Below are 26,198 nucleotides of genomic sequence, written 5' to 3' on the forward strand. Positions count from 1 at the left end.
ACATATAATTTACTTCACGTGTAACAAAAGCTGGCCTCCTAGACTTGTCTCTCATACAACCTTCTAAGAGTTGTCATACTCTTCTTTGGGTCACACTCTTAACTTATCCAGTTACACACCTTTGGACTGTGCTCGTATTTCTCTGTGCCTTAGGGTGAGTGAGCAGAGAGCTATCAGGAAAACTTGAAAGACACGTTAAGTGTCTAAAAGACTAGACAATAGCAGCAGCGTGCGAACTTTTTTCATAGTTGTCTCTTTACCGAAAATAAGTTGATTGCAACATCCCTGTTCCGGAAAAGAAACAAGTTTTTTTCTGATCAACCCGAGAAGCAAAACTTAATAATTTATGGCTAGGAGTGACAGAGTAGAACAAGGGCCGCTGAAGACAGACATCAAAAATAAGCACCAAGGGATATTACAGACAGCTTCCATATTACGCCACATCTAAAAATGCTTCCCTTAAAAAAATCAGTAACACCACCAAAAAACCTTCCACGTTTTGTTCCACCGAAGACTACCCTGCGGGCTGACGAATACATGAATATTTAACACACACACTGCGCCTATTAGCGCCTTAAGCGGAAGTTCCCTCTTGTAATTCATAATTCTCCAGTTGTGGCGTAACCTATACAACAGAAGCGAACGCAAAACAAACAGCAAACAAAACGCCGCGGCTAGAGAACGCGCGCAAAAGCACTAGAAGCACCCAGCCTCTCCCGCGAGTCTCCCCAGACAAAGCCGGTCCCGACACGCACTGCGGCCGGGACTACACATCCCAGCACGCAAGGCGCACTCCATCTCCCAAGCTGGACTACGATTCCCGACATGCTCTGTGAACCGCGGGTCGGCCTCCTCAGGGTCTAGGGGGTCTAGGGTCTCCGCAGAAGTGGGGGTTGTCTCCGCCCGATCAGCCTCCCCAGGGTCGGACGCCATCACCCACTAGTAAATTGTGGATTACGATTTTCCATTTTTCCGTTCTTCATTGTCTGTTTTATTGGGACAGCGAAGAGTCCCTGGCTAGGGCGGGCGGGGACGTAGGTGGGTCAGCCTGGCGGGCTTGAGCCAATCGCGCCGGAGCGGCTTTTCTGCCACTATGGCAACCGTGGCCGTCCCCAAAGGGACCAGTCACCCATTGGGTAGAATCTTTCGAGAAGGCTCGAGAAGAAGGAAGCGGAAGTGGCACGTGGAGGGGCCGGTGGAGGCGCCGGTGAGTAAATGCCGCAGATTCTGGAAAGTTCTGATCAGTACGATACATAAGGCTGAGGAACTGGGACCTCCCCTTCTGGGCCGGTAGTTCAGCGCCGCGCCGGTGAGCTGTGGGTGCGGATCGAGGCCGCCATCCCGAGCTTGCGGAGCGACCTGCGGAGACCGTTGGCCGCCTTCCTCCGTGCTTGGTTCTCTGAGAGCTGCCACTGTCTCCGGGAAGCCGGAGGCGCCAGCCAGGCCGACTGTCCGTGTGTCCGTCCGAGTCACAGAGGAGCGGTCGGACTCCGCGGGAGCCGGGCGCGGCCGGGGCAGGAAGCGGCTGCGGAAGGAGCGGGCGGGCGGGCGGCCGGAGGACGCGGACGCAGACCCAGACCCAGACCCAGAGCCCGGGCGGAGGCGGACCGCGAGCCGGCCATGTCGGTGGTGGGGCTGGATGTGGGCTCGCAGAGCTGCTACATTGCCGTGGCCCGGGCCGGGGGCATCGAGACCATCGCCAACGAGTTCAGCGACCGGTGCACCCCGTAAGTGGGAGCCTGCGGGGGCGCTAGGAAGGGTTCTGGAGTGGGGAGGGAAAGCCGGCGGGGGTTGGGGAGCGTGGGGACCCGGGGCTTGCGGGCCGGCTTCCGAGCGCCGGGCCGATCGGAGGGCGGCGTGCGGAGTGCTGCGCTCCTCCGTAGGGTCTGGGTACCGGCGGCCGCGTCGGGCAGGGCGCTTGCCCAAGAGTAGGGGTGGGGGCTTGCCAGGAGCGGGGAGGGTGGGGGTGTTGGCGATTCACGGGGCCAAAGTCAAGTCCTAGAGTGGAGTGGCCCAGGGTCATCGCTTCGGGGTCGGGCTTCCTACGGCCAGGCCCGCGACTTTATTCGTTTTCTTGGCAAGCCTCTGTTCGCCCTTTCCGCGGCCGCCCCCGTTTCCCCATGCGGCTTCTCTGAGCTGCCTCTGCCGCCCCCAGCTTGTCCCCCTCCCTCCGAGCAGATCTTTGCGCACCGCAGATGCGGGCCTTCTGAGCATTTTTCTAACGCATCGTGAATCTCGAAATGAACTGGAAGCTTCCAGAGCCTGTGCGCTGCTGCTTGTCCAGTGAGCGGGTGGACTGTTGTTAGCGACCAGAGAATCACTCCTTTCACAGATACCTCTTCTTGCGCACTTGTGGTTGCTAACGCTGTCAGCCTTAGTGCCTGGGATCATTTGTGAGGATGTAAACGTCCTTTTGCTCGTTTTATGAGAGCCATTCGAGGGGAATCCTAAATCGTGTTTTAGTTTATTAATTTTGCCCCGTTTAAATAAAGGAGATAAAATGAGAATTGCACGGTTTTGTGCTAGAACTCGGGGATAAATGTTGTCACTGAATTAAATACCATATTCTATAGCGGCACGAGGTGGGCAAAGGTAACGTTTTATTAAAGCAACTTTTTCGAGGGGCTTATTTTCTGAAGATAATACATGAAACATGCCTGCATGCATGTTAATGAAAACAATTGCTTACTTCTCGGGGAAATTAATGTAGATATTTTTTAGGTGCCTTAAAACCAAGATAAAAAGCATAGAATGAGACATTAAGGCCCAATGACTGACTGTAGAATGTACAACGAATGACTGTAGAATGACTGTATATGTCACAATTTGAGTACAGATGGCTATTTTTGAAAGTGAATGGAAAATCAGAAAATAGGCAAATATTTGACAGTGAATAGCCTTGGAAATACTTACTCCATGATTTCACATATTTGCAGATTTACAGTCTGTTCTTCAGCTGTGTAAAAAAGGCTCTGTAATTGGAGTATAGTAGGAAAGACAGAGTGTTGGGCTTTCATGCTTAGGTACAGTTTACATCTTTGTTCTCTTTGATCCAATAAAAGGAAGAAAAGCTGTTCAAATGAGAGTAGGAACAAAATGTGTATGTGGTTGTAGTGACCATTGTGAAACTAGAAACAACAGATATGTCCTTATAAAGGGTAAGCAGAGGGCAGCATTGGAATGCCCTTTAATCTTTTGATGGAATAGATGTTTGATTCATCTGGGTTGGCAGTATTAATTTCAGTGTGGAAAATGAGTTCAGTCGTTCTGCAAGTGAATAGTTACTCTGAGTCTAGAATGATGAACTGTTTTTTTGGAAGATTCTGGCCTTTGCTTGAACACTTCTCTGGCTTTTAGAATGCTGTTTAGTACTTGCTCAGATAATTTAGGTTTAGGGGTCTCCTTAATAGCCAATTTAAAGTTGATTTAGCCTGGTGTTTAATGCCCTCAGCATATTCCCATTTTGTTCATCTATTACTCCTACTTGCACTCTGATTGAAAACCTAATTTGCTTACCTCCTCCTGACAAGACTTTGAGTTTCTCTCTGTGTTACCATTCCATTTCTACTGCCGAGAAGGTTGTCGCACAGAAGTCGTTTTTCATCTCTTCAAGGCTGACTTAATGTAACTAATTATTACTTCCTTTTGTGGTAGTTACTCTGTGTCATTCTTACTTGGTTTCATCAAGTATAGTCTTCCCTATAAGACCCTCTCTTGAGCTTTTAAACTCCAGAAACTCCAGAAACCTCCAGGCCCTCTTGTTTGGGTATATATAAACCTTTGGATCCTAAAGAGGCCGATGGTGTATCAGAACAGCAGTGGGTATGACAGTGATAACTTAGATTTGTACAGAGTTGCTAACCGAGAAGTGAAATTAACACCATATATTTTGTTAATCATGTATCTAAGGTCAAGTTAATGTTACCTTTTATTCAAAGTATTTTCAGAGTTCATGTGCACTTCCTAATAATTGGGGACCTGGACAGTTATATTGGTATTTGAGCTATTGGAAAATGCCCCCTGAACCATGAGCAGACTTTTTGGGTAAGATGGCTACCTAGATTGGATTCTCAGAGTAGCAATTAAGCAGACTTCCACTGAGTATCTGACCGAAACTTGTGCTATAGTTATGCTGTCCTCAAACCACCCCACCACCCGCTGTGGGTAAGAAATTTTATATTTTCTTGTCAGTTAAAGATGTCTGCCCCTATGCCTTTTAACAGTTTTGAGACATGTGGTTTGTATATCTTCTAGATCAGTCATATCATTTGGATCAAAAAACAGAACAATTGGAGTTGCAGCCAAAAATCAGGTATGTTCTTTAGAGAATTCTGGTCATTTTTTTAAAGGGAGAGTCTTTCAAGGTAAAATCTCAAGGGCATAAAAGAATATGAAATATCTAAGCCTACATATTTTTGAGTTTTAGAAATGTAATGCAGGTATTCATATTTTATGAACCTTTACATGGGGATTTTTCCTTCTGTTGCTTGCCTCTTCTCCTAAGAACCACTTTAACAGTCTAATCTGCCAACCTTAATTTTTAGTAATTTTGTCACCTTGTAATTTATCTAATTTTTAAAAATTACAAATAAGACACTTGAAGTTCTTTCTTTCATGTGAAATTTCTTGTATATTTAAGAGTTAAAGATTCCTTCTAGAAGTTCTGTATTTAGAAGCACTTTCAGGTTATTTAATAATGAAGACTGGGAGCATGTTCTATATAGACCTGTGCTGTCTGAAGGGTAACCATTAGATATGCTTGAAATGTACAAATGTGGAGTAAGTATGAAATACACATGAGATTTTGAAGTCTTGAAAGGAAATAAAGTATCTCTTCAATATTTTATATTGAGTACATGTTGAAATGATAGTATTTTGGATCTATTAGGCTTTAAAATAAGTTACTGAAATTAATTTTGCCTGTTATTAATGTGATAGAAAATTTATGTATGCCCCTCCCATGTAGGCCTCACGTTAAAACTGGTGAGCCCGTAGGGTTGGGGAGGAAAAATTAAAGCAAAAGAACATGAAATATCAAATCTCTTCTGAGAGGCTTTTAAAGAGAAACTGGAAAAGTTCATTTAAATACAGAAAATAACATTGCTGAAAGAGAAACAAAATTCTAATCCCTGAAATGCTACAGTAAAGCTAGTTGGAAGAGATACAAGATACAAAAGAAAACAAGGGAGAGAAAAATAGCTATGTATGTTTAAAATAATATACTCGAAAGAAACACGTTAGTGAAGTAACTATCTTCCTGAATATGGCCATTTAGAATATTGATAATTTCAGACCTAAAACTATGGCAGTCTTTTGTAGTTATATGAGGAGAATCAGTTGAGGCTCAGATCTAGTCTATAAGTTACTGGATATACTTTAAGTCATATTTTAGTATATAAACGTATTTTAGTATGTAAACATACTTCAGTTCTGTATTGTTTGAAAAACTAGTGCTGTCAACTTGTATTCCTCCCTTTAAAAGAAGTGGAGCAGAGAAAAACAGTAAACTGTTTTGGGATTTTCGTTACTTCAGAAGCCTCAGTTTTTAGTCTTTGAATTATTTATGTATTTTAAATAAAGTTCCCACTGCTGACTTCTGTGAGTATATTACACTGAAGTGTGGGACTTTTCAATCCAGAGCCTAATCATCAAAAATACACAGTTGAAAGCATTAAGTCACTTAGAAATTTCTTGAATTATCCTTGCCTCTTTCTTTTTGGTATAGATAATTAATGTTCCATTATTGTCCCAATCCATGTATTTTGTAACACAAAATGTTTGTCCTGACCACTTAGCTGTAACAACTTTTCACTTTTTTTTTTTTTAAGTAATTTGACTTGCAGTGCTTCTAGATCTTATTTATTCATTGGGTATAAAACTTACAAGTTTAGTGGGGAAAAAGAAATGAAATAAAGGGGTGCAGTTCTTGGTTTGTTCAGGGCTTTAGTGATAGTTTCACCATCTTTTATTTTATCTTGCAGATTTTGAAATCTTTTTAAAATTAAAGTCTGGTGACAGTATTGCCTCCTGTTCCCTCTCACTGCCTACCTTCTGGCATTTTCCGGGGGTTGCAGAGAAGGTTATTTATGTTCTTAATGGTTTGGGTTGTACATTTGACTTTCTGTAAAATTGTAATAGCTGATAGGTGTTCAAATTAGAAAAAAAATTAAATTTATAATTTCTTTTGCAGCAAATCACTCATGCAAACAATACAGTGTCTAACTTCAAAAGGTTTCATGGCCGAGCATTCAGTGACCCCTTCATTCAGAAGGAGAAGGAAAACTTAAGTTATGATTTGGTTTCAATGAAAAATGGTGGAGTTGGAATAAAGGTAATATGGACTGGTCAACCTTAGAGTCCTTAGTTGGAAATAGGAAAAAAAAAAAAAAAAAAACCCACTTAATTCTTAGTAAATATTTAAAATTCTTAATTAGATGAGTTATTTTTGTCAAGTTCTTGTAAACTGTAGGTATGTCTTAATGCCTGAAAATTATTCAAATTATATTGCTATAACTTAATTTATGTCTCATAAGTTCTTTATAATTGTTAAAATTTAGGTTTCCTTAGTGTTGGTTAGAAAAAATCTCAATTGTGTTGTTTTATCATACAGAAGTCTATTCCTTGACAGCCCAGTTGTAGTTGTTTGGAGAGCAGTAGTATAACAAAACCAGAAATCTGTTTTTAAATTAGCAGAAGCATTTTTATCTTAGGGTCACCATTAAAATAATAATGGCTACACTGATCTCTTCAGTTAGAGTGGAAATTTACTACTTTCTGTAATGTTTTGACTAGTACTTTGGGTAGAGGGAAAAAAAATCTGTCCTAGCTTTTTTCCTTCCCTTCACCTCTAGAGAAAAGTTCTTCTTTTCTTTTCTTTAATTCTTTTTCTTTTTTTTTTTTTCCTTCGTTTTCTTGTTTTCTAACAGTTGTAACAATAAAGGTTTTCTGGAAGAGAATGTGTAATAATATTTGGAAGTTAGTATTAGCATGTAGTTTTAAGTACTACAATGTTTAAAACACTTTTCTTCCTCAATGTAGGTTATGTACATGGATGAAGAACATCTCTTTAGTGTGGAGCAGATAACAGCTATGCTGTTGACTAAGTTAAAGGAAACTGCTGAAAACAATCTCAAGAAACCAGTAACAGATTGTGTGATTTCAGTAAGTACAATTCAGCAAGGCAGTGTGTTTTATTTTAATTGCCTTTTTTGCTACTCTTAAGTATTAAATGTGTGAAAACTGTTCTATTACTAGAGATCAAAATCCTACTGGACTGTATTAGCATAGCGCTCAGGAGCATTTCAGAGTATGTTTGAGTGATATTTCTAGCCGAAGTTACAGAGGTTCTTGATTGGAGGTGCAAATCAGAGTCTCCTCTAGGGCTCCTTGGAAGAGACTGGTTGGCTGAATGGGGAATGTTCTAATACAGTCAGTGAACAGATTTTCTATTTGTATACTTAATGGGACATTTTCAGAATTCTGCCATCAGCTGACAACCAGTTCATTAGAAGTTTTATAATGTCACCTCCTAGTAGTGATAAAACTTAAGAATTTTAAAGATTTTATTTATTTACCTGAGGGACAGAGATGGCACAAGTGGGGAGAGAGGCAGAGGGAGAAGCAAACTCACTGCTGAGCAGGGAGCCCAACATGGGGCTTCATCCCAGGATCCTGGGATCATGAGCTGAGCTGAAGGCAGACACTTAACTGACTGAGACACCTAGGTATCACAAAACTTAGAAGATTTTTTAACACTGACAAGCCCACTACCTTCAGTGGGCAGTTGGTAGGTTATCAAGGTGTATTTGAAATGGACAAAAGTCATCTTTTATTTGGACACCAAAAAGGCAGCTGGAAATTCTCTCCCAAATGTCTAGGGTCACTTTTTGATCTTCTGTGGTTATGCCCTGGACCAAGACAGTCTGTGATGGAGTTCCCTGCATCTTGCATGGTCTTTGCATTACAACATGGGCAGCCTGGCCTGCCCAGACGGTTCAGAAGCTTTTATGGCAATATATCCTGGGAAATGGAAGAGTAGAGTCAGAGGCCTAAAATTTCTCCTACTGTCCTTGCAAGACAGAAAAGACAGAAGGTGTTCTATAAGACTGTCTGGTTGTTGGGCGCCTGGGTGGTTCAGTGGGTTAAGCCGCTGCCTTCGGCTCAGGTCATGATCTCAGGGTCCTGGGATCGAGTCCCGCATCGGGCTCTCTGCTCAGCAGGGAGCCTCTCTCTCTCTGCCTGCCTCTCTGCCTACTTGTGATCTCTCTCTGTCAAATAAATGAATAAAATCTTTAAAAAAAAAAAAAAAGACTGTCTGGTTGTCACTTGGAAAAATAGTATCTAATCTCTGGGAAAATTAAAGAATTAAGTTACAAGTTAGTGGTTCTTCCTTTTTTTTTTTTTTAAATAAGCAATATGGAAAACTGATGAAAGCAGTGTGCCGATTTGAAAGGTGAGCAGAGACCCACTTTTGCTCTTGCCTCTCTTTCTGAAGCAGCTACAAATACTTTGGGGGAAAAATGAAAGCCACTGTAATAAGTTTTCCCTTCGGTACTTTGTTAGTTAAGTGATTCTATGACTGTATTGTTAGACACACCTCCTGAAGAGTGTCCTAGTTAGAGTGTTGTCCTAGAAAGCGATCAAAAGAATTAACCTAGCTGGAAGCACAAGTCAGCACCATAAGAAACTTCATCCCATCCCTTGAGCTGTTTTTTGCTCTTCCTTCTTTTAAGAATATCAACAGGCTTTGCCTAAAAATGTTTTTGTAATCTTAACAGTTCTATAGAATTAGAAGGTACCCCATCATCTATTAATGCTTAAATGCACTGAATAGCAAAACTATAGAGCAGTTGCATATGCTAGTATTAGTTCCATATTATCTTTAAGTTCCCTCAGTATTTACCTGTAGTTCAGTTATATTTAACATTAGATGTTGACTTAATGCTGTGATTTCCAGCTGTCAGAAATTTAAGACTGGTTCCGAAATGGTATTTCCTACATCTGAAGCTTTTTATTACATATAAGTAATTGTCAGGGGGCGCCTGGGTGGCTCAGTGGGTTAAGCCGCTGCCTTCGGCTCAGGTCATGATCTTAGGGTCCTGGGATCGAGTCCCGCATCAGGCTCTCTGCTCAGCAGAGAGCCTGCTTCCCTATCTCTCTCTCTCTGGCTGCCTCTCCATCTACTTGTGATTTCTCTCTGTCAAATTAATAAATAAAAAATCTTAAAAAAAAAATGTAATTGTCAGTATGTCTTAGTGAATACTCCTGATTTTTATTTTGGGTTAAAATTTGGTTATAATAAAAATTACTTTGATAATACAATTTTGGGACATTTTTTAAAAAAGTAATTATTCTTCTGAAAGTTAAGGAACTTGCTGGAAATGAAGTCTGGAAGTTCTGTTTTATGTTCTGTAACTTTGCTAGGCACCTATTTAGCTGTACTGTTTTATTTAATCATAAGTGGTTGTGAGGAATTTGGATGTGTGTGTTCTAGACAAGTTAAAATTCTTTCCTTTCTTGTTGGTAGGTTCCCTCTTTCTTCACAGATGCTGAAAGGCGATCTGTATTAGATGCTGCACAAATAGTTGGCCTAAACTGCCTGAGACTTATGAATGACATGACAGCTGGTAAGGGAAAAGAACTATTTTTGTGTAGTAGTGAATATACTATCAAAACTCGAGTTAAGACGTATCAGGTATATAATTCATGTACTTGTAGAAACGTAGCCTAGTAAAAAAATAAGGGTTAGATTTGAAATTAAAGAATTCCAACTTTTCAGATGCTACTATCTAATGAGAAATTGACACTTTGTCAGATTTATGGTTCTGTTTTCATTAAATTCTATGTATATATTTTAATCTTTTGAATTATGGGTGTTGAATTTAGTTTTTTATTTCCTTATGTGGTTTTTATATTTAAGTTTTCCCAAAACCTAAAGATTTGGGGCTTTACAACTGCCTTGACTATAAGTATTGATTAAGTTAAAAAAAAAAAAGTTTTCCCTTCTACATTTCCTGAATATATGCAGTTAGTCATTGATCATTTATCTTCTAGCAAATATTGATTTAAACTGTATCATTTGCAAGGCATTGTATTTACAGATATAGTGGTAAGCAAAGCAATGACTTCTTCCTAGAGCCTTTACTAGTTTTTTAAGATTACAGGTGAACAAAAGGTCAATTACAATGTAGTGTATTCAGACAAAGCAAGTAAGACTTTTTTCCAGTGTATATCTAATATACACGTGTTTTATATCTAATACATGTATGTCTTTCACATATAATATGTGTTTTAAAATTCCTAAAAGTATCAATAAAGTTGTGTTCTTAAGGTTATATGTATTTAGAAATACAGTGGTTTAGAAGTTCAGAAAAAGCTAACAGTCTCTTTAAGGTAGATCAGCTTTTTGCGTTGAATCTAAAAAGAAATTGGTAGGAACTGCAGTTGCTGTAGTTGTGTATTAAATTCTTAATTTTTTTGGATAAGCAGTCTCAAAGGTTGCGGTTCAAATGTAAGTATTATGTGACGAGACTGCTATTGTTTGTGGTTACATTTCATTGTATTTGCACCTTGTATATTTTCTCTGTGGTATCTCTTCATACATTGCAAAGTGAATAGAGAGAGCATTGTTCTGAAATCAGAAAGGGAGCAAGTTACTGATGCCATGAAAATTAGTTTGAAGTCAGGTATAAAAGAAATGTGTTCACCTTTAAGTGTTTGAGGTATAGTCAGGTTTCCTGCATGTGTAATTATTTTGGTAATGATGAAATTGGTAAGAAAATGTGAACCAAGGAATTGATTGATTTTTTTTTTTAATTTAATTTAATTTTATTTTTTTGGTAGTTGCTTTGAATTACGGGATCTATAAGCAGGATCTTCCAGGCCTGGATGAGAAACCTCGGATAGTAGTTTTTGTTGATATGGGACACTCAGCTTTTCAAGTGTCTGCCTGTGCCTTTAACAAGGGAAAATTGAAGGTGAAGTCATAAATTAGAACTCAGTGACCAAAGCATATTTAAATGTGTTGTATTTATCATTTTACTTCAATCAACTGAGCTTCTTAACTTTGCTTCTTGGTAATGAAGAGTTTGGGGTAACGATATTAACAAAGAATTATTCCTAAAGTTGTTCTCTATAAAGATGATGTAATTATCTTCGCATACTTCTAAGTATTCTGGCTTAAGAAAGAGCAGCTTTTTAAAGATTATCCTATGTAATCATTAAAAGTAAATCAGAGATTTAGCATTTCATTTGGCTTTGGTAGTAACATTTCTCTTGACTTGGATTTCATGTTGTAATTTAAGTAGCAGTCTTGATCTGTAGTCTTCAGTTGTTTGAGTAGCAGTATTTAAGATTCTAGTTAAAAATACGATTGAAAATAACCAGATTATATGTTGTTTTAACTAAATTAGGTACTGGGAACAGCCTTCGATCCTTTCTTAGGAGGAAAAGACTTCGATGAAAAGTTAGTGGAACATTTTTGTGCAGAATTTAAAACTAAGTACAAGTTGGATGCAAAATCCAAAATACGAGCACTCCTTCGTCTGTATCAAGAGTGTGAAAAATTGAAAAAGTTAATGAGTTCTAACAGCACAGACCTACCACTGAATATCGAGTGCTTTATGAATGACAAAGATGTTTCGGGAAAGATGAACAGGTGCGTCTTGAATTCTCTTGATTTAATAGAAGAAACTTCCTGCTGAAACTGTGGCTCAGATGTCTGTCTAGCTATGGTGTTGAGAGTCTTGGCCTCCATTTTCAAGACGGTGTGCTACTCGCTAGGACTATTCACATCATTAGAAACTAGGGTCACTTCGGCAGAGAGGTGATTTTTTTATTTATTTTAAAGTGGGGGTAGCAGCAAAGGGAGAGAGAGAATCTAAGGTAGGTTCCACACCCTGTGGGGATCCCAACGTAGGGCTCAGTCCACGATCCTGGGATCATGACCTGAGCCAAGGTCAAGATTTGGATGCTTAACCAACTGAGCCACTCAGGCACCCCATGCAAAGATTTTTTTTTTTTTTTAAACAGGTACTTTGCTAGGTGCCCTTATGGTGGAGTCTTTGGTATTTATCATTTCTTAGTATTTCTAGGCCAGTTAGTGAATAATGGTTACACACCAAAAAAGTTTTAAGGAATAAAATGGCAGTCTTAATATAAAAGTGATTTTTTTCCAAGAATACCAGTATAACTAATTTTCTCCCCCATCTCTTTTCTGTTCCTGTATTGTATATTTATGTGTATGTTAAAAGTTACAAATTATAGTACAGTTTAACTTGACCCATGTGGAATTGAGGTTGTCAAAGGAAAAAGAAATTCATTGGGTTAATATTGTTTTAAAAAATTGGTCAGGATATTGGCTTTAAGATAATGTTTCCAAAGATTAGTAGCATTCCTCTTCTTTACTAAGGGCACAATTTGAAGAACTCTGTGCCGACCTCCTGCAAAAGATAGAAGTTCCCCTTTACTCACTGATGGAACAGACTCAGCTCCGAGTTGAAGATGTGAGTGCTGTGGAGATAGTTGGAGGCACTACCCGAATTCCAGCTGTGAAAGAAAAAATTGCTCGATTCTTTGGAAAAGACATTAGCACAACACTCAATGCAGATGAAGCCGTGGCTAGAGGGTGTGCACTACAGGTACTGCTGTCTCAGCCCTTTTTTCTCTTGGTGTTCATGCCTCTAACCATTTCTGCTTTGTTTCACTGTGATGAGGTCGTATAATAGGCAGAGCCCTGTGTCTAATTAGCTATCCTGAGGGAGTGCACTTACAAACAACAGCCATAAGGCTCTGGGGAAACAGGGATCTTCAGATCTGGAACATCTAGGAAATTTTTGATGGAAGGAAATTTGCAGCTGTTGTTTCTTAAACTGTGGGTCAGGAACAGGCATGACTCTGAGGGGACCCAGGAAACAAAAGAATCAAGCATGAATTAGCTATGTGGTGGTAGCAGTACTTCCCAGGCACAGAGAGGGCATTTGGAACAGCAGTGTGGTGTAAGGAGGAAGTGATCGGGGTGGGGGGAATTTGCTGAGAGTGTTAGTTAACAAGTGGTCTTAGGAAATAGCTCTTCCTCCTCCTTCAAGCTGATTGATTGTAACTTACATATCAAGTAAGAAGGCCACTCAGAAGCTTAAGTTCATTTGGCAAAGTGAAAGCACCAAAACTAGAAGTTGCTGATAAGGAAATTAGTATTTATTTTTAGGATAATATTATAGTCACCAAGTAGTTTTAACCAAAGTTTCAAGGTAACCATGCTTAAATTTTAATCTAGCTAGCACAGTTACTTTTAATACAAAATAGCAAGAGGTTCTGTACACAAAGGTTTTTAGACGGACTATACCTTCCTTTAAAAAGGAAGGATATGTACTCATTACTGCTGGTAGTCCGTTGTATCCACGTGATGCATCTGGGGTTTTTGTTTCTGTTTTTTCCTTGATAATGGAGTGTACTTCCTTAACTAAGGCTCTAATTCACCAAAACATTGGAAGTTTATCATTTCTTTAGAAGTAGAGCTTATTTTGGCCTTTCTTTTGAAGGATCCTGTGCTAATCAGAGATTGACTTTCACTTTACTTGTGTATTTGTTCAGTTTTATGTGACTTCTCTAAATCCACCTGTCACTTGGGTGTTTTCCACCTCAACTTTGAATTTACCATTGTTTCCTTCATAAAATTACCTGAAAATACGAACATTTTGGGTTTTATCTTTTTCAAAAGTTTTTTAGACATTTGAAAGGTGATAGGGACAGAGTTGTTTGTGGAAACACACACAGACTCCAGAGTGGTACAGCTTGTAATTGAGATTGCTATCAGGGCATTCCTGGCAAGGCCAGTGGTTTTTTCCCTAAGCTCCTATGAAACTTGTTATTGGTCAACAGTTGTCATCCTGAGATCCATTGTATTACTGGTCTATATTTAGTGACTGGCATAGTATTTAGATGTTCTGTTCTTTGTACTTACGATGACATACACTGTAAGCAATTTTGAATTTGAATTTAAACTTACCATCCAATTTGAATTGAGCTTTATATTAAAAGATGAGTGCAATTATTCATGATATTATGATAATCCTTTCTTTTTCTTTTAAAGTGTGCAATTCTTTCCCCGGCATTTAAAGTTAGAGAATTTTCCATCACAGATGCTGTTCCTTTTGCAATATCTCTGGTGTGGAACCATGATTCAGAAGATACTGAAGGGTATGTAGCAAGTTTATTCAGATAACTATTTTAACATAAAGGAGAAAAAATTAACAAATGACTTTTACAGTTGAGGGTCTGATGAGTCCAATTGGAGTCTTTGAACAACCAAACCTATCAAAATAGTTCTCTCATTTTGGTGTTAATAAATGGTGAGGTAGAATTGGTGATTTCAGATCATTTATTCTATTTTGTGTAGCATTATAATCTTAAGCGCTTGGAATACTGAATGCCTTTTCCTTTCCTCTAGGGTCCACGAAGTATTTAGTCGAAACCATGCTGCTCCTTTCTCCAAAGTTCTCACTTTCTTGAGAAGGGGACCTTTTGAGCTAGAAGCTTTCTATTCTGATCCTCAAGGAGTTCCATATCCAGAAGCAAAAATAGGTAAGCGATTAATTTGAAAGACGTAGTGTACCAATGTAAAAAAATTTTCTTCTCGGTGACGTTGGGTGGAACATAATTCCATGTAAAGTCATTGTCAATTTAGAATAATGGTGATGAAGAAATCTCTTCCTTTTATTGATGAATGAATTGGCTTGTAGAGATGAAATGACTTGCTTAGCGCTGCTGTCACATCCATGTGTGTTTGTGTCTTGAAACATGTCAGTCTTTTTTCTCCTGATACAGTCTCTGCTTAAAGGATCGCCACCTGTTTTTAATACTAACCTTTCTTCTAGATGGAATGTTACTTCCAGTTTAAAACTGGCTCAGACACCATTGCAGCAACTTCTCAAATGGACCTTTCTATTGTAATCTCTTTTAAAAGTACATCTTTTTTGGTACATTTTTCCTTGAGAGGTTTGGTGCTGTCCATCTGTTTTGACTCTTAGTAACTGGAAATTTATGGGAGAGCTATGGATCCCTTCCTGAGTGGCCATGTGTCTTTCCCAGGCTGAGGGTAAAAATTTTCCAGTATTGCAAGATCTGTTCAGGACTCACTGTTACCCCACACCTTTTCATAACAAAGTTGTTTGTAGAGGTCTAACCTGACCAGTGTGTTTTCTTTCTTAGCACTTAACACCAAAAATGTTCAACACAGAAGAGATTTTTTGTTGTTGTGTGTGTGTGTGGCTTTTTTGTTTTTTTGTTTTTTGTTTTTTGGTTTGTTCTTAAACCGTTTTTACAAATTTATTGCTAGGAAATTAGCTTGAGAAATTGTTAAATAGAGACTAAAAATTTAATAGGTTGGATTCTATGCATTAGTTCCCCGTCATGCAAAGGATAAAATCCAAGCCTTTTTAGTACGACGTTAAATCAGTGTTATTGCCAAAATTAAAAAGCTTGCACATGCTTAAAGAACAATCTTACATCTCTTTCTCCTCTAACTCATCTCGGATACCCCATAGTGAATGCTGTTTCTTTAAATGAGTCTTACAGTAATTATTTCCTGAGCCCCAGTGATTTGGTAATTATTGAATGTCTATTCTAATATCTTTCACTGACCTGGTAATTAAATCTGTAACTTCTTGTGTTTGTGTAAACAGCACCTTAAATATAAAGGTGTCAAATCCCATATAGTGCTTTGCGCATACTAGGTTCAAAATACTTAATTTTGGTTTAGTGGCCTCTGGAATAATAAGGCTATTAGTGGATATGATAGCTAACATATGCCACTTGGTTCTGTGGTTTTATGTGCTCACTGTAAACACTTATCACCTCAATCCATAGAAGCATAGGTAGGTTAAATAACTTGCAGTGGGTTACACGGCCAGGATTCAAGCCCAGAGACTGGGTCAGAGTCCATACTCTTACCTCCTACTCAGAAATGCACTACAACTACTGTATTTTGCATTATAATTTCAGGCTTTGACATCAGGTTTTATCAGACTCTCTCCTACTTAACACATAGAAAAATGTTTTGATTATTCCCTCAGGAAAACAGTTTTCCCTGAAGACTCTGTAGGATTAAAATGCTTAGTATCACTTGAGATCTCTGCCTTACACTTGCTAACAGATTTTCATGTTTAGTTTGCGCTTATGTTTATTGAAATAGGATTGGAGGAGGCAGGGACTTCTTGTCATCTGTCTTACAGAATCTGTATTAAATAAAAACAATCACAGACGTGCCATGCCTTTGAAGGTTTTATAGGATATTAACACTAATTCCAAGTATTGGAGTAGTACCATACACCTAAGTTTATTTTATGTTAGTAGGATAGGTTTTATTTCAGTTGGTAGAGAAAATGGGAAGATTTGGGAATAGCAGTACTTTGAAGCTTTGTCGTCTTTACAGACATTTAGATTCACTTCAACAATTGTCCATTTCTTTTTGTTCTAGGCCGTTTCATAGTTCAGAATGTTTCTGCCCAGAAAGACGGAGAAAAATCGAGAGTGAAAGTCAAAGTGCGAGTCAATACGCATGGCATTTTCACCATCTCTACAGCATCCATGGTGGAGAAGATCCCAACTGAGGAGAATGAAGGGTCTTCTGTTGAAGCAGACATGGAATGTCCTAATCAGAGACCAGCAGAAAACTCAGACACTGATGTAAGTTTGTGGATAAGCCTTTGAGTTGGGATATATAGTTGAGTTAACTCTATAGGAAAAGAGTAGGGAAGGGTTCAAACACATTTTTCTTAATTTTATTTAGAATTTTGGGGAATGACGTGCTCGCTTCGGCAGCATATATACTAGAATTTTGGGGAATGATGACAGCATTGCTAGGTGATGATATATATGGCCCAGAATTTGGTGAATTATCGTTAAATTCTGTATAGCTAATTTGAACTGGCACATTACAAAATAAGAGTGTAATTATTACAAAGTAATAATTTTGTTTTGTTAAATTTAATTAACAAAATGTAACAAATTTAATTAAAATGTTAATTTTGTTTGTTAAAGGCATTGACCACATATGAGAAGGCAGTTTTGACTGATGATTAAGAAAAAAAGAAAAAGACAAAAAAAATTTGGAATATATACCAAATATTAAAGCTGATTTTTAAAAAAATACTGCAAAATTGGCTTTGGTATTTCAGGACTTGTTTGCTTTTATTTGCGTCATCTGTTAAATTGTGGGAGGGAAGGAAGAGAACTATCTGCATGGAAGATAGAAAGTTGTTACTGTTCACGTTCTTCCGATTAGTAGGAGTACAGAAAAATTTTAAGAAACTTCAAAATGGATTAGCTGTTAGAGTTCACTTCTGGATAATGATCAGAAATAGCTTAAATGGAGAGGCAAGTGAACAGTGTTTTAGTTAAGATGTGAGAAAGTGTGGTATCCTGTGGTCAGACAGCTCGTATCCCTATTATTCCTGGAACATTTAAGGAACATTAGTATCTGAGCCTAAGGTTTGTTCTCACTTTTAAAAATTGCAGAATGATGCGTTAAATGATCAGTGCTGTATACTTTTCCATTTGGCTATGGACACCATTATTCTAATGCCTGTTGTATCAATCTCTTTGTACTTTTTGGATATTTACATCACGAGTGCCTTGTTTCTGAATATTTCAGTGTCTGCCTTAGACTCTTGAAGCTCTGAAAGAAAAATTTGAGAGCCTTCAGGGTGGATGGAAAGTAGTTAAATGAGAATGTTTCAGGCTTCTCCCAAAGATGGGAAAGGACTAGAGCAAGCACTGATTTATTGGGGATTGAGGTCTACTAACACATAGCATATATCTTTATCCTGAGATCTTCTGAAGTGGAAATAGCTAAATCACAAAAAGAAGGTGGGGACAGGAGGAGCCTTGGGTATCTGTAAGCTGAAATGAGGAATCCCTGAATGACTGATCGTTGGCTTTTTTATGCAAATGTTCAGTTCATTGAAATGGCAATATGTTGCTGATGGCTGCTGGTGAATTTCAGTTTTGGAATCTTGTTTCTGGGAGAGAGGCCTGGAGTAAATCTATTTCTTGTGCTTTTGCGAGTTATAACCCTACAAAGCTAGATCAAAGTTTCCTAAAGGAGAGTTCTTGGTTGTCATCACATCAATCAAAATGCCTACTGCTTGGTTATTTAACAATATTAACTGCTCTCATTCAAAGAATTTCTTACAGGTTTAAGAGTTGTAAGGAGTTTTCAAGTATTTTGTATTTATTTTGCTTTTATCCAGTATCTTTTCTCACCCACCTATTAAGATTTCAGAAATTGAGTGTACTGTCTTTGGTGCCCTGTAACCTTTTAAATTTATATAAGTACACCTGCTTTCTACATCCTTTGTGCCTGGGCTTTCATTTCAGAAAAATATCCAGCAAGACAACAGTGAAGCTGGAACACAGCCCCAGGTACAAACTGATGGTCAACAAACCTCACAGTCTCCCCCTTCACCTGAACTTACCTCTGAAGAAAACAAAATCCCAGATGCTGACAAAGTGAGTGACTCTTCTAGTTCATTCCTTTAGACAATGTTGCAACATGTGATCATTAATGATATCATTAAATTTGCAGTTTCAAGAGCCAGCACCAACTTACTTTATTCTGTATAGGGTTTTGGTTTTTTAGTTTTTTATGTGTTTATCAATTAAAATGAGTTAGAGGTACTCAAGCCCACCTAAGGGAATTGAATATCTTGTTTTAGACACGATAGCTTCTCTTGATTAACTGCCACTCCAAGCAACAAGAGACGAATGCATGACATGTCTTATTTTCTCTAATGTCAGAGGTATCTGCTAATGTGAGGAGTTTTCACTTGAATTAGTCTGAATGATAAATACACGGGCTATAGGAGTCTAGTAACTTTTTTCTCCTCTCAAATCACCTGTCAAAACTAAATTAATTATGATAGTGTGCTAATAACCAGATTGTACTTCAAAGTCATTTTTCTTTGCCATGCTTCCACAGTATGTATTAGAAGCTAAATTAAATATTTGTGCTTGTCCCTTGAAAAATGACAGCTTCTAATCAAACCTTTTAAAATTCATAATCGTGTAGATACTGGGAAGTTGACAACATTGTTCCTCCAGATCATTCTGTGCTTTGCAGAACTTCACTCTTTGTACACGTTGCATGTAAATTATTAACCTTTCATTAGTGGTTTGGTTTTCTCTTACCTTAAGATGAATCACAGAATTCTTTTATACTTGGTAAACATTTCGTTTTTAATCTCCTGCCCTGATTGGTCCTGTGGGAATCCTAATATGAGCTTTAGTTCCTGACTCTAAAAGCTGCTTTTTTTTCTCCTTGTAAAGAGTTCCGTGATGATGATGGTGGAGCAGCATTGCTTTCTTTGCCACAACAGCTCCTTAATGTCCCGTCCCTCCCCTCACTTAGTGTTGAGTAGTAACTGACTTGTGCTGGTAGTCTCAGTGCCTGTCTGGAACATGACATGGAGTACCATTTCATGTTCATAGTTGTAGGTGGGAACGCCAGCGTCAAGCCCTTTGGAACATTCTCACACACCCCTTTGGAGGGTTCTTCATCCATTCCTTGTTGAGTGCCATTTTGTGATCTATCGGTTCAGTCAGTAGTTGGTTTAATGTTGTACCGTCAGAGTCTTACACGGACTTTAACTGCTATGTGTGTACTGTCATCCATTTGTTTCCCAAATATCTGTTGTACTCCTGTGTTGTATGAGGGATGGTTGTCCTCTAGTTCATTTTCCTTGTGGTGTGTGCCCTGGAGCATGCACAGTATATTGGGGGGGTTCTCATGTGTGCTAGAGATTGGGACTGCAGGCTGATTGACTAGATCCTTGCTGGTGAGACAGCTGGCTACACTTCTGAGACCTGTGACTTTTAGGAGTACTGAACCAGCAGTCTGGGAAACATGAGTTCTAGTCCCATCTCTGTCTTCGTCATTTTAGGCAAGGCACTGAACCTTTTTCAAGTCCTCCAGTTTCCTCTGTGAAGTGCCTAGAGTTCTGAAGTTTTTAACTTCTCAGAATTATCCTGTGGCGGTGCTTATTGTACTGATAGGCTAGGCCTTCCTATCTGACTATCCCAGCCATTCAGGGTGTGTGTTTATTCCGTTTGTTATTTTCTAATCTGTTCCACAGCTGAGTTTCCTAAGTTGTGTTCTTTGTTATCTCAGCTAGTAGGAACGTGTAGAAAGGGGAATGCATAGAAAAGTCTTAGAAAATTAAAGGCCATGGGAGATACTTACTTCTTTAGCCCTGTATTTACATATTTTGAAAGACCTGCAGCAAACTGTTAGCATTTGCTGCATCATTTCATTTTCTATTTTAAGGTTCTTTTGTCTCTTTTTTTACCTTATGTTTGCTTAAGAAAAGGAGTATGACTCCAAGGCAGATAGTAGGAATAAAGATAATTTATATATGTATACATACATTTACATATGTATGTGTCTAGAATCCCCAAATTCATTAGGAAACTTTAAAAGGCACTCATCGGTATAGTGCTAATTGCAATTGAACCAGGTATAATACCTGGTTGGGATGGAGGGACTCAAGTATAAAGGAGGAATAGAAGTGATCCTAATGTGTTTACCTTTGGTCACAGTCTGTTTTAGTTAGTTAGATTCTAGACAGTATTTAAAGATGTGGTAATTTAATAATAGTTTAGACTTTTTTTTGGAGTCCTAGGCATTGCATACAGGCTTAAAAATTAAAGACGTATGAAGAAAAGTTTTAGCAGGAAAGATTAAGTTCAATATGCAAAGAGAAAAATATCCTGGTGAATTCTTGAGAGAAAGTATGACATGTTTAAGTTGTAGCTGCAGCCTGGTTTAAAATGGGTGGGTGGGAATTAGATGATGTGCACTCCTCCAGTTCAGGATATTAGGGAGTTTATTTTTAGAAAGTATGATAGGGAGATTTTTTTGTTGTTCTGAAGATTTAGGAATTTTTCCTTTTTTTTTTTTTTTAACCCCTTCCTAAGGCAAATGAAAAGAAAGTTGACCAGCCTCCAGAAGCCAAAAAGCCCAAAATAAAGGTGGTGAATGTTGAGCTGCCTATTGAAGCCAACTTGGTCTGGCAATTAGGGAAAGACCTTCTTAACATGTATATTGAGACAGAGGTAAGTACTTCAGGTAATTATTTTCCATTCTGGAATTATTTAGTTGGTTGGCCCAGTTACCCATACTCCTAATAGAGGAATAGCCGTGCTTCTTTCCCATACCCCACGTTGTATACAGTTTTAAGAATAGGAGGAATCCAAAACTAATGGTTCTCAGTTTAATTTTTTTTAAGAAGGGTGTTTATATTTTTGCCTCCTTATGGAAAAGATCTATACTCTAGATCATTCTGCTTGATTGCTCAAGGTCTTGACAGAAATTGGATGCCACTGTGTTCTAGGACAGGGCGCAATACAGTTGGTACCTCAAGCCACACTAAATATTTTTTTTTCATACTAAATTTTCTGTTAAAATACACTGTGCTTCTTTGTAGTCTAGAATATGTGAAATAATTGAGGTATAGTTTTGTTTTATTGAGATGGCAGCATTGTGTTTTGAAATTTAATAATTACACCTCATTAATATTTCATTAATAAGTGGATAAATAAATTTACAATCCTTGATTTCAAATACAGTTGCAGCATCCTGTGACCATTATATATTGGCCAATATTACTCCCAATAGGAGACAACTATATAACTACCTAAAAGGAAAGAAAATTGTAGTGAATTGAATTTTTTTCTTCTTTGTATTAAGTCTGAGATGCAAAAGCTATGTTATTTATCATGTAATTAAAAAAAAAAAGTCACAACCTACTGTGTATATTTTAGTAAATGAAGAACTTCGTAAGATCTGTTATAAACTTATGAGGTATCAATTAGAACTGTAAACACTTTTTTTTTGTATAATTGTTGATTTTAAAAAGCAGAGTCTAGTTAACGTTTAGTTACAGACAGCAGAAGACTAAGGCCGGAATTAATTTTCCCTGTTTTCTGGCAGGGCAAGATGATCATGCAGGATAAACTGGAGAAGGAAAGAAATGATGCTAAAAATGCTGTGGAGGAGTATGTGTATGAGTTCAGGGACAAGCTGTGTGGACCATATGAAAAATTTATATGTGAACAGGTATGTGTAGAGCTCTGTTTCATTCAGATAATAAAAGTGCTTCATGTAAAATTTGACATTTAAATCTCTACTAGATTATGTAATGAGCTTTTTGAAAACAGAAAACTTGAAATTGTTTAAATAGTCCTGAAAGAGGCTCAGTAGTAATATGTAGTTTTATTCAAATTCGTCCAATGACTTTTTAGTTTTCTAAAAGAAAGAACCTATCAAACATTTATTTAGAGTCCATGACATTAAAGGGTTAGGGGCTAGGCAGGTAAATAGGAGAAAATGCTTGGTTTTAAAGACTTCCATTCTTATATTTTTGTTCTTGTTTTTTTGTTGTTGTTGTTATTATGACTCTCGTTCCTTTGGTTACTTATGGTCAGTGTTTTATCCCGGAAGACTTGTTTATCCAGTCATTCCAAAATTTATCAGGCAAATTATTCCCTTTAGCCCTTTTCTAAGCTTCCAAAGTCAGTGTGGCTCTGAGTAAATCTCAGAAGCACAACTGTGAAAATGAGGCTTAGAAAACAATTGGCTAGATACAAATCTGGGATGGTTTCGGGATTAATTCTGAAGTTAAAAGAATTTCGACTTAGAGGTCTATTTTAGTTCTAAGTTCCTTGGGCTACCTTGTAATAAGCATTAGTTTTTGGCTCTGCCCTGACATTTCCTGGATTTCTTGTGGTTGGAATTCTGAAGGAGAGATGACCTAAGGTGTGTAGACCTCCCAAGACTAGAGTAGAAATACATTATGGGAATTGGTTAGGAATGATTTTCTTTTCAGGTTCAGTGATTGAATTGTCAACTTGCCTATTTCCCTTTGATAATTGTGGGAGTGAATAGAAAGTTAATTCATCAAAACCTAATTGCTTTGGAGAGCAGAAAGATAATTGCTCTTCCATAACCCCATTTCAGTGTATAGATTGTCCAAAAGTAGACTCTGGGATACGGTATTGTTAAGTCTGTAAGCGGTTTACCGGACTTAACAATGTCTCCGTGTAAAAGAGAAGCCAAGAAATTATTGTTAATCTCTCATGTAAAATCTACTAGTAGATTTTACGAGTAGATTGTTCCTTGATACTTTTCAGTAAAGAGAGTCCAGCTAATCAGAGTGCCTTTCTTAGAAATAAGATTGGTGACTTAGTGTTTAGCACTTCTGAGGATGACTCATCTTGTTGTGAATTTAAAGTAAAGTTGCCACTGGTATGGATTCTTAATGTTCCATATACAGGATCACCAGAATTTTTTGAGATTGCTCACGGATACTGAAAACTGGCTCTATGAAGAAGGAGAGGACCAAGCTAAACAAGCATATGTTGACAAGTTGGAAGAATTAATGGTAGGTCCTTCTCTCCCCCTAGGATGTGGTGCCTGTGTTTTAGACTACAAACTTTCAAAATGCAGTTAGACAAGTGTTAATTTAATTACATCTTGTTTTAGAAAATTGGCACTCCAGTTAAAGTTCGGTTTCAAGAAGCTGAGGAACGACCAAAAATGTTTGAAGAACTGGGACAGAGGCTGCAACACTATGCCAAGGTAGCTGCAGACTTCAGAAATAACGTAAGTCTTTTTGTGCGTTGCAAGGAAGTTACCCTAGATTTTTGCAAACTGATACTAAGTTGAGGAACCTTCACTGTGAACACATGAGAAATTTGTTTTTGGTATTTGTATTTGGTATAGAGATAGATTTGAACTTCATGGGAAATGGGGTCAGGTTAGAGGTTACTATTAAATACTTTCTTTAAAAAAAGATCTTATTTATTTATTTGAGCGAGAGCATGAGCCCCAGGGTAGGGCAGAGGGAGAGGGAGAGGCAGGCTCCCCACTGAGCAGGGAGCCTGATGTGGGGCTTTTCCCCAGGATCCTGGGATCATGAGCTGAGCCACCCAGGTGCCCCACTTTTAAATACTTAAGTCTACCGAATGACCATGCCTCTTTTTCCATTCAGGATGAGAAATATAATCATATTGATGAATCTGAGATGAAAAAGGTTGAGAAGTCTGTTAATGAAGTGATGGAGTGGATGAACAATATCATGAATGCTCAGGCTAAAAAGAGTCTTGATCAGGATCCAGTTGTACGTGCTCAAGAAATTAAAGCAAAAATAAAGGTAAGTAGTATTGTCTAATGTTTGGTGCTGTGTTTCCTTAGGGACTCAAGCTGCAATCCTGTGAACCTTAAATATAACTCTTTCTTTGACCATTCTTTAACCTCATCCTGATTGAGACCGGATTTATTAGTTCATTATTGATACTACAAAATATAGAAGATCGTATGTGTTTCTCTTAAATTTCCATTTTTTCATTATTCATTCAGTTCAACAAATACATTTGTTGAGTCACTGCCATTATGGCAGTTAACCTGCTGGTTCGAGGAAGACTTGACAGCAAACGAGGAGAGGAAGTGTATCAGATGAGGTCAGGTGCTGAGGGCAAAAATTAAGTAGTCAAAGGGTTAGGAGATACTGGGCACTGGAAAAGAACCCAGGTATTTTATCAAGGAAGGCCTTGCTGAGTGTGTGAGGCTTTGAAGAAAGTTGAGAAGAAAACCAAGGGATGCTTTCCCTCTGGAAGAATGTTGAAACACAAAGTTAAAGAATCGTGAGCATTTTTTTTTTTTTTTTTAAGATTTTATTTATTTTGGAGAGAAAGCATGTGAGCAGGGGGAGGGGCAGAAGGACTGAGGGAGAGAACATCCCAAGCAGACTCCAAGGTGCGGAGTCTGATGAGGGTCTCAGTCCCAGGACCCTGAGATCATGACCTGTGGCAAAGAAGTCAAGAACTGGAAGCCCAACCGAGTCAGCCAGGACCCCCAAGAATTGTGAGCCTTTGAAGTCAGGGGGCTATAATCTTGAATCCCAGTTCTTTGCTTACTAGGTTTCCTAATCTTGAGGTTAAGTTAGCCATCCTCTCTGAACCATCTTTCATAGGTGGGGATCATAATTTCTACCTTTTAATATTATTGTGAGGATTAAATGAGGTATGTGAGGACTTTTCCAGGTTCCTGACTCATCATAGAACATTATTCACTGTTGTTTTCACCAGACTTCAGCTATAGTTTTGGGCAAGTGTCATGAGGAAATTGAATTCCTTGAGATAGAAAAATAAATAGCTCAGGTGGTGTCTTAGGAAAATAATTGAAAATGACTGGATGGACCAGAGTTAACCTGATTACCAATTTTGTTTTCCTTGCTTAGGAGTTGAATAACACTTGTGAACCCGTCGTAACACAACCCAAGCCAAAAATTGAATCACCTAAGCTGGAAAGAACTCCAAATGGCCCAAATACTGATAAAAAGGAAGAAGATTTAGAAGGCAAAGAAAATTTTGGTGCTGAGCCTCCACATCAGAATGGGGAATGTTACCCTAATGAGAAGAGTTCCATTAATATGGACTTGGACTAGATACTGTTAACATTGGCTTAGTCCTTCAATGAATAAAATATTTTTGCCATAGTATGTGATTCTACATAACATACTGAGACTATTTATATTTTCTTTTTTAAGGATGTTTAGAAATTTTGTGTATTATATGGAAAGAGAAAAAAAGCTTAAGTCTGTAGTCTTTATGATCCTAAAAGGGAAAATTGCCTTGGTAACTTTCAGATTCCTGTGGAATTGTGAATTCATACTAAGCTTCTGTGCAGTATTACCATTTGCATCACTGAGGATGAAATTGACTTTTGTCTTTTGGAGAAAATAAAACAAACTGTACTGCTTGTTCAAGAGGGCTGTGATTAAAAATCTTGAAGCATTGTTCCTGCCAAGGTAGTTTTCTTGCATTTTGCTCTCCATTTCAGCATGTGTGTGGGTATGGATGTTTATAAACAAGACTAAGTCTGATTTCATAAGGGCTTTCTAATATTAATTCTGTCCAATAGAATATGACTTTTTGCTTTGATAATAAAAATCAACGAGTAAAGCAAAAGCTAGTGAAATGTGTTAGCAGCATGCAGAACAAAAACTTTCAACTATATCTCTTGTTATACAGTACATTGTCATGTGAAGGTGTAAATTGGAAGAAATGTTGATTGTTTGTAACTGATATTGTGAAGCCTTTTATGAGCTTTAAAATAAAGTTCATCTTATGGTGTCATTTCTAAA

At 38.2% G+C, this 26,198-nt stretch overlaps 1 protein-coding gene across 2 annotated transcripts; it reads left to right on the plus strand.

Moving 5' to 3' along the window:
- Nucleotides 1-1,263: 1,263 nt before the first annotated feature.
- HSPH1 (heat shock protein family H (Hsp110) member 1) lies at nt 1,264-26,198 on the plus strand. 2 transcript variants are annotated; one of them, XM_032314645.1, is made up of 18 exons: nt 1,264-1,727; nt 4,255-4,312; nt 6,191-6,331; nt 7,039-7,161; nt 9,527-9,626; nt 10,843-10,976; nt 11,412-11,656; nt 12,410-12,638; nt 14,090-14,196; nt 14,447-14,580; nt 16,475-16,683; nt 18,376-18,507; nt 20,971-21,108; nt 21,986-22,111; nt 23,328-23,435; nt 23,537-23,656; nt 24,045-24,206; nt 25,293-26,198. In XM_032314645.1, the coding sequence occupies exons 1-18, from the start codon at nt 1,621-1,623 to the stop codon at nt 25,497-25,499; spliced, it is 2,580 nt and encodes an 859-aa protein (XP_032170536.1). In that variant the 5' UTR covers nt 1,264-1,620; the 3' UTR covers nt 25,500-26,198. The 2 variants fall into 2 exon arrangements, with proteins under 2 accessions (XP_032170536.1, XP_032170535.1); XM_032314644.1 differs by lacking the exon at nt 18,376-18,507 and having other exon boundaries at nt 1,508-1,727.

Source organism: Mustela erminea, chromosome 15, assembly GCF_009829155.1.
Source record: "Mustela erminea isolate mMusErm1 chromosome 15, mMusErm1.Pri, whole genome shotgun sequence".
In the NCBI taxonomy this organism is placed as follows: domain Eukaryota; kingdom Metazoa; phylum Chordata; class Mammalia; order Carnivora; family Mustelidae; genus Mustela; species Mustela erminea.

What these genes read in the sequence shown, in the direction of transcription:
- HSPH1 (XM_032314645.1), top strand. Translation starts at nt 1,621, where the DNA reads ATGTCGGTGGTGGGGCTGGATGTGGGCTCGCAGAGCTGCTACATTGCC. An exon ending in TATGAATGACATGACAGCTG is followed by an intron (nt 9,627 to 10,842) that starts GTAAGGGAAAAG and finishes TTTTTTTGGTAG; the next exon opens with TTGCTTTGAATTACGGGATC. An exon ending in CTGCAGACTTCAGAAATAAC is followed by an intron (nt 23,657 to 24,044) that starts GTAAGTCTTTTT and finishes TTTTCCATTCAG; the next exon opens with GATGAGAAATATAATCATAT.